Source organism: Choristoneura fumiferana, chromosome 29 (assembly GCF_025370935.1).
Source record: "Choristoneura fumiferana chromosome 29, NRCan_CFum_1, whole genome shotgun sequence".
Taxonomy (NCBI): domain Eukaryota; kingdom Metazoa; phylum Arthropoda; class Insecta; order Lepidoptera; family Tortricidae; genus Choristoneura; species Choristoneura fumiferana.
The window spans coordinates 2,117,865-2,129,993 of record NC_133500.1 but is presented as its reverse complement, the minus strand read 5'-3'; the positions used below and the strand labels follow the sequence as shown (position 1 = coordinate 2,129,993).

Here is a 12,129-nt window from a genome sequence, read left to right as displayed (position 1 = left end):
CAACCCAAGACTGTCGTGGAACTAACTGGCCCTATATCACGAAGTGCAAAATTCGAACTTCGTATCTTGTCGTCCCGCTGCCGCTGACGGTAAGATACGAACTTCGATTTTCGAATTTCGTAGTAGCTCCCCTGCGTGCCGGCTGCAATTTCAATTCAAGTTCAAATGCACTCTATACTAATAAAAACTTTATTTGACTATATTGTGTGTCGTTGCAGGCAAGAAATACGACGGTCCCGAGGTGGACGTGTGGTCGCTCGGCGTGATCCTGTACACGCTGGTGTCGGGGTCGTTGCCCTTCGACGGGTCCACGCTGCGCGAGCTGCGCGAGCGCGTGCTGCGCGGGAAATACAGGTGCCCTGATACGAGTAGAGTACAATGACATTCACACATCCCACTCAGAATGAGAGGGCTTGGGCCGTAGTTCCAGCTTTGCAACCTACAAGGTTTCCTCCCGATGTTTTCCTTTGCAGTAAAGCTCGTGGTAAATTAATTACAAATGTAACTTCGCACATGAATTTCGTAAAACTCAGAGGTTTGAACCCCAAGAAGTTTGGGAAATGTACTTTAGATGACAATACAAGTACAGGCAATAAAAATTACAGTTAGCAAAAAAAAGCCTGTGTTAAAAGCGAAGTTTTTAATAAAAACTTTTCTCACATTGCTTTCATATTAACACGTGTTAATTGTCTCATGATATTTATTCTCATTCTAAGAGAAGGCCTGTGCTCAGCAGTGGGACGTATATGGGTCTATCAACTGTTCAGTGTAGCTTGTTGCCAACGTTGCTTGTTGTGATAACGTCCCCTGAGTTACTTATTAAAAGTATGATTTCATGGGTACAAATCCACTAACAGTTGGGAGTTGTGACAGTTTTAAGGCAATTCCTTCATGGTTCATCTCCTAAGCATGCTAATAGAAACGTTTTTCTAAAAAAGTGTATCACTTGTGTCTCCTAAGTTACAGGACAGAATAAAAAAACATAAAAGTTAGACTAAAAAAGGCTGGGACGATTGATGGTGATGATTTATTTATTTCTTTCTATCTTCCAGAATACCGTTCTACATGTCGACCGACTGCGAGAATCTGCTGAAGAAATTCCTCGTACTTAACCCGGGCAAACGTGCGTCGCTAGAGACCATAATGCGGGACAAGTGGATGAATACCGGCTATGAGGAGGACGAGCTGAGACCGTTCGTCGAGCCTCAGCAGGACTACAAGGATCACAAGCGGATAGGTAACACACACAATAAGCTGCTATTCTGACAAGAGACGGAAACTATACCAAGGCGGTTCTGCACCAACTTCCACAAACTTTTTTTGTCTGGCCTGGGGACAAACATGTCGCTCTCGTATCGGACTAGTCAGCCACCAAAGACGTATTTTGGCTTTGGAACAGACGCGTAGGTCTGATGGACGCCAGTCTATGATCGGTTATGAGGTAAAGTATGGGGGTGACATGTCCGGGGTATGACAATTTCTCTTAGTATTATTTGCGGATACGTCAAGGATTCTTCTGTGTGCTCTTCCAGGAAGCGTCTTGGTTGGACTACCTTTTACTAACATTACTAGGGTCATCGCATGTTACACAAGCCTTGCTTCGACTAAGGTGAATTGGCAACTGACTTGCCATTGCCTAGTTTCATAATTAGCTCGATGACGCCACTGCTGAACAGGCCCTCCTTAAGGAGTTACGACGATCGGTTTTGTGTTAACCGCAACACGAACACGACGTCTTTCGGACCCATCAGCAGCCGCGGCACGCGCACCACAAACGAGCTGAAGTGGTGTAGTGGCGCGACTGCAGCTGGAACACCCCCAGCGTGTATCCGGAGCGGAGCGGTCAATGAACCTGCGCCCTTGTTTGACACCGTTGCACACGAAATGGGCTAGAGACGCATCTGGTCCCTATTACGCTTCACGTTTCACTTGTTTCGTCATACATGCTTCCCCTCACGCGGAGTGCCGCAACACTGACGATGCTTACTGCTCATATTCTCTACTTATCCGAAAAGGACACTTTTCCAAATTATTGAATTGTACTTACTATCGCATGAGATAGGGGTCAATTGCTCAGTCAGTTGGTCGATCTGATGCCTTCCCGTCTAACGTACTCGGAATCAATATCGGGTTCCCTTTTATAGAAGCAGAGCGTGGCGGAGACGAGCATAATTACTCTCATTAATTGAAATCCGCGTTAAATTTTCAGGTGCTGCATTGCATTGTAAGGGGAGTAAGGTATAACGTGGAATTCAATTGATGCGATTCTTTGGATTATCGACGCCTTTGCTCCGATTCTGTGAAAGCTTACCCTTATGTAGCTATTAATGCAAAGCGCAGACACCTTTACATGACTTGTTTGTCGTCCTCGCCTTCGGCTCGGGCATCCAAAACCTATGAGATTTATTAAATTTTCCCTGTTTCTAAGGAAGTCTAGTGGAGGCTAATGAAAAAAAAAATGTTTTTGGAAAAGTGTACTCGTTGGAAAAATATACTAAGCGGGAAGAAGCGCTTATCCTCATTCTGACTGTATTTTAACCACGCTAACTATACTTTGCCTCGCTCGACTACAACCTGTGAATAATATTTGTTTTGTATTCCATGCCAACTGCGTATCCTATCGGCACAGCTCAAGTTGGTACGTGGTCATAAGCTTGATAATATGTGTTAGAAATTATTTTGTCGCTTCTGTATTATTTTTTGGTCGCTTTATAGACTGTCCTATCTGATTTTTAGATTTCATTTGTGTTCTGTGACGTTTCCATATTAGGAAAAAATTGATTTATTGCACGACCATAATGTGTACATGTATTTATTTCGTGTCTTTATGTAATATAATTGTGTTTGTATACGTTAGATACTACAAGGGAATGTTTATACATTCCATTAATGGATATGAGCAGGGAGAGAAACTTTGGTGCCGATGACGTCATTATGACGCAAATTCACATATAGGTGTTTTTATATAAAGAATATTGCGACACCCCACTGATTCTTAATAATGCTGTAAGTAATGATAAAATATTTTATTCGGTAACATTTAAAAAAAATATATTTATATTATTTACCTACAATCAGAAAAGGAAACTTCTGCCAATACGGCTGTATAGACTCCATGGCGACTTGGCTCAAGCGAAACAATAATGTTTCGGTTATATTTACAATATCATATGTATAGATTTACAAATAAAAAATAGATAAATATATAAATCTTCTTTTTAATATGACAATAATAAATAAATAATAAATATCATGGGACACTTGACACCAATTGACCTAGTCCCAAACTAAGCAAAGCTTGTACTATGGATACTAGGCAACGGATAAACATACTTATATAGATAAATACATACTTAAATACATATTAAACATCCAAGACCCGAGAACAAACATTCGTGTTATTCACACAAATATCTGCCCCGGCCGGGATTCGAACCCAGGACCTCAAGCTTCATAGTCAGGTTCTCTAACCACTTAGCCATCCGGTCGTCAAACAGCAAAATCAAATAACAACAAATCAAACAAGTCAAATAACAGTCACTTATGTTTTTTATAAGTACTGGCCGTCTCAACTCAAGTGTCAATATCTGTAAACTAAAGAGGCCAATAAGTTGCTATTAGTGATGATACCGATGATGTGAAATCTAGATAAAAACACTCTGTATGTAGCATGACGTCATATGCCTGTCATCGGCACCAAAGTTTGCCTCCCTGTAAGAAAAAGTATGTCGGGTTATTCTTGCCCCAGAGTACTTGTGAGGATAGATCAACAAAATCTAAGACACCACGCGCCATTGAGTGCGTAAGGGCGCTCGTATATGCGCAAGCGATCGAGTAATTGGATAACGACCTGGGTGAAAATAATATTATTCTATTTAGGGGCTGTTTCACCCATTGATTAATTTTATTTCTCGGATAAATGTGATGCCGTCTCCGTCTATTCGAACAAAACAAACAGAGACGGCATCACATTTATCCGTCAAATCAATTTAATCAATGGATGGTGAAATAGGGGGTTAGTCTGTCAGTTATTAGTTTATATCAGAAAATATTGATCACGTATTTTTTCTTTTGTTAATTAAACAATTATGAAGGTACAGATGAAGCGTGGCAAAATCGGGAGTGGGGGTCTGTGATGTTACGCTGTGCTAAAAAGTGACGCACAGGGTGACGTCACGCGGGACTTTAACTGGGGCTATATCTTCATCATTTTTTGTTTAATTCACGAAAGGAACAATATGCTTATAATATTTCTGAAGGGTTGGAGCTTGGATGCTTTAATGTAATTGTCAAAATACGCTCGGCCCGGTGAGCTGAGGTGCAGGTTCTGACATGTACCTTTAGCTTGAAAGCTATCTCACTTTGTAAGTAGATTTTCAAGTTGTTTTCCTCCACTTTTACTCTACGTGAATAGTCATTTTCGTGGGTCAAAGGACTTAATACACTAAGGGGCTGTTTCACCATCCATTGATAAGCGTTAACCGACGGTTAAATATGATGCCGTCTCCGTCTATTCGAACAAAACAAATAGAGACGGCATTACACCTAACCGCCAGTTAACACCAATCAATGGATGGTGAAACAGCCCCCTACAATACTCAGTTATCCGAAAATAAATTATTTTGATTTGATTTGATTTGAAAAGGGACAGTTACATCAATTTTTACATCCAATACAATACAAATACAAATATTCTTTATTGCACACCATAAAGCAGTAAAAATACTTATAATATAAACACATTCACGGTAGACAATAGGCGGTCTTATCGCTTAAAAGCGATCTCTTCCAGACAACCATTTGGACACCCATGATGTATTTTCAGCTCTATCTGTTATGACTGAACTTCACGTGTTACTATTTTCACACTCTTTTCGAACAGCAATAGAAGAACCGGAGAGTTTCGATCACATTTTTCTCCTGTTTTTTTTTTGTTTGTTGTTTGGTATCTAACGTGTTCCGTTATTGTCCCGACAGAGGCGCTAGTGTGCTTGGGATACAACCGGCAAGAGATCGAGTACTCGCTGGCGGAAGCTAAGTACGACGACGTGTTCGCCACGTACCTGCTGCTCGGAAGGAAAAGCACTGACGTGAGTATTCTGTACTGGACTGTACCCTAGTGAGACCTCGCGTACTTTATAAAGAACATATTAATACTAGAAATAATGGCTGGATGTACTTTATAATGCACAAATTAAAAATTAAGCTAGTTACTTACATTCACCGTCTGAATTTAGTCTTTTAGAAAGATTCTTCAAAGGTCGAATCTAAAAAATCTTCCATTAATAGAAAGCTGTTCCAAGTCATGTGCAAAATTATATTTGAAATCTAGCATGAGATTTACGGTGAAGGAAAACATCGTGAGGAAACCTGTCAAATCTGCGAAACAATTCATTGAGGTGTGCGAAATTCCCAATCAGCACTTGGTCCGCGTGGGAATTAAAACCCAAGCCCTCTCGTTCTGAGAGGAGGCTTCTGCTCAGCAGTGGAACGTATATAGGCTAGGATGAAGCAGAGCGAATTAGCTCGTTGAATGGGCAGAACGTGGCAATGGGCAGGCCATATAGCACGGAGAACAGATGGTCGCTGGGGCCGAAAGGTTCTCGAGTGGGGACCGTGGATCGGCAAGCGCAGCATAGGACGTCCACCAACGAGATCGATGGATGGCCTGGTTAAAGTCGCGGGCATGGTGGATGCAAGCCGCTTCCAACCGAGGCAACTGGAGGTCTATGGGGGAGGCCTATGTCCAACAGTGGACGTCCTATGACTGATATGATGATGATGATAGATTAACGTGGGTATTTATCTCTGTTTCCAGCCGGAATCGGACGGCAGCCGGTCCGGCTCGTCGCTGTCGCTCCGGAACGCGGCCGCGCCCGGACAGCCGGCGCAGGCGCAGGCGGCCAACGCACACTCAGGTACGCACACACACAAACACACACACAAAATACACGGACAACATGTATCGTCTATCAAAATTTGACAGATAATCTTTACGACATCGGTTTGTGAAATAATGTTGAGCTCGTTACTAGCATGAAAGCATGCTACTATTCAGCAAATGCTACCTACTAGCATGTGTGTATAGGACACGTGCTACTATTAAGCACGCTTTTTTAATGTCATACTGGTATTTCAAATACTAGCATGCTTATAAGCATGCTAGTAAAGAGCATGTGTCAGGCAGCCTTAAATTGACGGTAGGTTTCGAAAGGTTCTACAGAAGTACAGTCGCCAAGTAAAATAACGATTGGGTAGAGTCCTGGGTAAAAAAGTGTAATATTCTGTTTAGTGTGTCAATGTAGATTATCAGAAAATATTGGAAATGTATTTTTTCTTTTGTCATTTGAAACAAAAAATGTCGGAGATGAAGCGCGTCAAAGTACGGGGCGCGTGACGGCACTCCTTAAGAAAAATTTACGAACGCCGTGTCGCGGCACTTTAAATAGCCATATCTGCATTTTTTTTTTATTTAATTGACAAAAGAAAAACGTGTCTGATTTTTTAAAATCTAATTGACGAACCATGGTATATTTTTAGGGGTCTATCATGTTATTAAGCTCAATAGAAATGTATTTATAAGAAAACTACGGTATAATAGAGATTTTTTATTTTATTCGACTGGATGGCAAACGAGCAAGTGGGTCTCCTGATAGTTAGAGATCATCACCGCCCATAAACATCTGCAACACCAGGGGTATTTATTGCAGATGCGTTGCCAACCTAGAGGTCTAAGGTGGAAACCTCAAGTGCCAGTAATTTCACCGGCTGAGATATTTTATACAATAAATTTTATACAATAATATGCGAGCTAAAGTAAGCTTCATCCGTATATTTAAATTTATGCAATTATTATGGTATTTTAAACTGCGAAAGTATTCGCTGTACATAGACAGTTCCTGGCGAGTGTTCGGCGTTCTGATGGCCGTCATTGTCACTTTAAAAAATATCTAATAAACAGGAACTTTTTTTTCCATTTCTTCAGTCTCTTTATGTCAAGTAAATTACGGCATAAATGTGACAGTCGCCAAGAAAATGGCCCTCTTATTAAATTTATTTTTCATAAATAGCCACTAATATTTAAGATCTATTTAACTTTAAATATGTCTTGTCTAAGCCATGTCACACCACAAGGTAAAGTCAAGATAATTATGCTTAGCTATACCTGGTTTGGATTGGTATGTAACTAAATGTAAACAAAACAACGTCAATTGGTGTCTTAAATATTGAAATTCCCCCATTAAACTATCTAAACTTTTACATTTCTGTATTGAAATATACTAGTCTAGTTTGTATTACAATGATAGATAAGTAAAATGTATAAAAACCTTGAATGTACCAAATCTGGCAGCTGAAGTTTATTTACATTTAGTTAAATACATATCCAAACCAAGTATAGGATCGGTATATTCAGTGTTTGTGGATAGGAAGATTCGTTTGCACAAACACTCCTCAAGGATGATTTCAAACGAAACATTTATGACCGTTGGTTGTATTGTATTCTTCTTGAGAATGAAATACAGGCTTATTGTAACATTGTATTATAAAATACGCTCATAATTCCACCGTCTGTGGCCATTTAGTCAGTTATTTATTTATAACAATGACGGGTTCGGACGCCGAAATATTAAAGACGCCACGTAACGCTTTAACACTGCTTCCTCTTCGAATAAACATTGAGATTCAGTAGTAGCTCTGTAAATAAAGACAATACAGCGACGTAGATAGAGACAGACAATGTGGGAGCCTAGAATTAACCCTAAAATAAGTCTGATTATTTTTATCGTCTATCAATCGAGTTGCTATGACTGCGAGATGCTTTTAAGATTAAACAGCTTTTACTTAATTTTAGCCTTCATTTTGAGAAGACTAATGTACAGTAATTAATATCTGCCACAGCGGAGCGTGCAAAAATATCTGACACGTCCTACCGGCCCTAGAAATAGAGTCGTGTCAGATGCACGCTTTGTTATGTCAGATATTGGTGCTGGTGATTACGTGACGTCCACTTCTTCGTGGAACAAACTTCACATGTATGTGAAATAACGTTTCAATGGTATTCGAAGCGTAACTTGGACGGTTTTACCCCGCGCTGACGCTACGCTAGGATGGGGTGTAGTCGGACTAGTCGGCTTTGGCTTATTCGCGTGACATCGGTCCATCGTGCCGCTTACGTGTGTGCTTGTATGCTGTCATGTCACCAACAGATGTTGCAAATTAAAAAAAAATGGTATGAAGTACAAAATAATGCGTTTATCGTCGAGTATTCTGTGTTCAAAAGTGATTGCGATCCGCATCTTATGTCAATGTCATTTTAGTTTTTTTTTATGGATGCTAGCACTCCGAACAACGTTGAACCTATAGTGGTTTCTTCAACCGACATTGGCGGAATTATCGATGTGTGTTTTAAAAAAACAATGATTGAATTGACGCTAGCGTTTACACGAATTTGTTTTATTGTAAGTGCTTTCATTATTGAATACATGTGCCATAAATCAATCCGACAGCTGGAAGTGGATCAAAATTAAATTGTTATATCTGAAATGAATGCCATAAAAACAAAATGTGGATCGCTATCGTTTCTACGCAGGGCACAAAACTCCGTCAGTATTTCATACCATTTAGATTGAATACTTAAAGGCAATAGTTGATTTATTAAAACGCTGATGGTGTACACGGCAGCATAAAGGGTAAATTGGCGTTCTCACGGGGCGAAACAACCGGTCAACTAAACATTCACGAGCTTTAGTGTACGCGTACGAGACTCTTACCTTGTGCCGATCTGTTTGTTACCTTTTCTGAGAGGTTTTATGGCTCTGAGACCCCACACTAGAGTCTTGACGCCAGCGCTGGCGTCGTATGACAAATTTAAGCTCAATCGGACACCAGAATGTGGTCGAGAAATTGTTTGCAAAAATGTTACAAGTTAAAAAATCTTGAAAACAAATAGTCACTGTGATAGTTCAAGGTGCCATGATATCCGAGATATTATCTGCGTTAAACGGCGTGGCCGGGCCGCTAGATTAGGGTCGTTTGTATCGTGGGTGTCGGGTTGACCGGTTGCGATCGTGGCCGGTGTTCGTCGTGGCTGACGGTGGCGCGTGCGCAGGCGGCGGCTCGCCGTCGCACCGCGGCGTGCAGCGCTCCATCTCGGCCACCGCGCGCCCTTCCAACTCGCGCCGCGCCAGCTCCGGTGGCGAGGTGCTCCGCCCGCAAGGTAACACACAACATGGTAACACACAACACAACAAACACTAAACAAAATCAGGTCGTGATAGGGAATATGCAAGTATTTATTAGTATTTAAATATGCCCTTACTAGCTTTTACCCGTGATTCCTTCCGCCAAAAATTCGTTTATCGCTATCCCGAGGGAACTATGCAATTTTCAGGAATAAAAACTACCCATAGTCATTCGTACGGTCTCAAACTATCACCATGACAAAATTGACATCAGTTTAGCAGTTTAAGCGTGAATTGGTAACAAACAGAAAGACAGACCGACAGACATCCAGACAGGCCAGAGTTACTTTCACATTTATAATTAGTATGGGTTGTTTAACAAACCGAGCGATGTAAGATTTTTTAAAATATCTTAAAAAATGCGTAGATATGGAAGTTTTTAATTATCAATCAATGCTTATTCTCTACCGTGCGCCCAAACATACTACATAATATAATTAAAATCACACTGAATTAGCAAGGTACCGCTCTTACACACTGAAGGATACTTTAACTGGGTAACACACATTAGAGTCAATAAGGGGGTTCGTACGGTAACACCGCGTACAACATCATACAACATCATACACATCGAACACGCAGAAAAGGAACACTCCTAATACTCGAACACAAGGGCCAATGCTAAAGGACGAATATTACCTGTGCCTCATGTCATAGGAATTTCACGTACATACGCAACGTAACGCTCGTAGACTTGATTTAGTCATTTGGTGCAAATGGAAAATGGACAACTCGAAATTATACGTCAAAGTAGAAAAATGACAATTTGAAATACATCAACAAGGAAAATTTACCATCTTGAATATAGTTGAAAATTAAATCTTGTCCTATGGTAAAATTGACAAATTTGATGTACGCCGGGAAAAAACGACCACTTGTATTTACGTACACTCAGAAATATGACGAATTTTAAATATGTTCCACCCGAAATCATTTGTTTTGGGCCTACATATCAAGTTATTACTTGATTTAGACAACATTCATTTATTCCTTATTTCATTTTGCTCATACTTTATAATGGACAATATTCCATTTGGGTTTAATTAATTTATAACAAAAATAAATTTGGTTGTAAATATTTTTCAGCACAATTATATTTTGACAAAATTCACTTTGGATGGTTTTTGGTTTTGATCCAAATTCAAACTGGTCAATTCAAGTGGACGATTTTCCATTTGCACCGAAGGACAGTAAAATCGTAGATTTAGGTAACGTAACCCCCTTTGGGCACATACTATTGAGATTATCAGTTCACCGTTAAGGGCCAACAAATTTCATCTATGACTTAGTTTCAGTAGACTTAGGTTTAAAAGTAGTTTTGCTTCATTCATATAACAGATCTTTGAACTATAAATAAATGGAATATTTCTAAGCTGAAAGCTTTGCTTTGTAGCAAACATTTAGAACGAATTTAATGCCAATAGAATAATTTTCGTCATAGTATAAGTTGATGTTTGAACATGAATAATACTTGTGGCGTGTGCTTGTGTCATAACAATCATCCTCATTATTATGGGTCTAATTCACGCTTCATATATATGAACGAAATCATATTTTAATGTACAGTGCCTTTAGTTATTTTAGTGACTTAAGTATAACATTGCCTGCTTGCTTTAGTAATTAACTATCGAAATTAACGCTGTTACGTACCTATCTCTTAGTGTTGACTTAGTACGAGTACTTATCTGTATTTAGTTAGGGTTTATAAAAAAAGTAAAACTGTCTTGCGTTCAGTGTGAAAAAAAAACCTGAAATGTTGCAGAGATGGTCAAGATGTAATAGACATGTTGGCTATGGAAAGTAGACTGTGACTATAATGATATACAGGGAGTCTCTAACCATGGAGCTTTAAATCCAGGGTTCAATTCTACTCGCATAGCATAACTGAGCTACTTTTGTTCTGGTACTTTTTATTTAAAAATATGATTGTTAAGCTAAGCTGAAGTGGGACTGGGCTGGACATGTCTGCCGCAGGCATCCAGACCGATTGTCACGAATCGTTACCGAATGGGTTCCGAAGGATGGTCAAAGGAGCAGAGGTAGACCCAAGAGGAGATGGCGGGACGACCTGAGCGCTTTTCAGCTCGATTGGCAGGTGCATGCTCATGATAGAGAAGAGTGGCGAAAGAAAGGGGAGACCTTTGCCCAGCGCAGTGGGACATATTACAGGCTACATAAAAAAATAAAATATGATTGTTTATTTCATTTTTTTTTCCATACTACTTAAATGTAATTTTCAATGTATGCGATACAATACTAAATTGACGGCACATTGTTTATCTTAGAGATGTCAAATAAATGTCAAAAATTAAAGGCCCCCGTACCAAGAGACATTGATTGATTTAGCGATTAAACTTTGAGGATCAATAAATAATCTAAATTAAAGTCTTTTCAAAATGTTACAAAACGAAAGTAGCTTAGTTTTTTGAGTAGAATCGAACCTTGAATTTAAAGCCACACGCCCACAGATTACCTGTATAATCCGATATTTTGACGCAGTCACCAATGCCATCATCACGGGTAGACTAAACGACAATAATAACAAAAGCTGTTACTGTTTTGACGATACTACTGTTGATTGCTGTAAGAAATGCACATTTTTTTGAGTACCTTATTAAATTATTACACGGAAAAAGATCAAATTCTGTTTGGGCTATCTACGATTGACTCAAAAACCAGTTGCGTATTATTTTATTCTCTAAAAGAGAATTAGGGAGACTGAGAAAGATTAGAAATCGATCCGATCGATGTTTATCACGACCACGTTATTTTTGCATGATATTTATATTATATGTTACTACTACCTCTTAACTTTGACGGTCTGAATCTGAATCCACATCTACAGTAACGTACTTTGACCTTTTGCAGGGTAACTTTGGCCGATATG

At 39.6% G+C, this 12,129-nt stretch overlaps 1 protein-coding gene across 19 annotated transcripts in view; it reads left to right on the top strand.

The window, feature by feature from the left end:
• The window catches only part of LOC141444299 (serine/threonine-protein kinase MARK2-like), a 196,646-nt gene that overhangs the window by 159,972 nt on the left and 24,545 nt on the right, over positions 1-12,129 (top strand). For 18 of the 19 annotated variants that reach the window (XM_074109801.1, XM_074109816.1, XM_074109812.1 and 15 more), the window contains 5 exons: positions 219-354; positions 1,053-1,237; positions 4,978-5,090; positions 5,819-5,918; positions 9,110-9,217. In XM_074109801.1, the coding sequence (XP_073965902.1) occupies positions 219-354; positions 1,053-1,237; positions 4,978-5,090; positions 5,819-5,918; positions 9,110-9,217 (642 nt within the window). The remainder of the gene's footprint in view (positions 1-218; positions 355-1,052; positions 1,238-4,977; positions 5,091-5,818; positions 5,919-9,109; positions 9,218-12,129) is intronic. The other variant, XM_074109806.1, reaches the window with a different exon arrangement.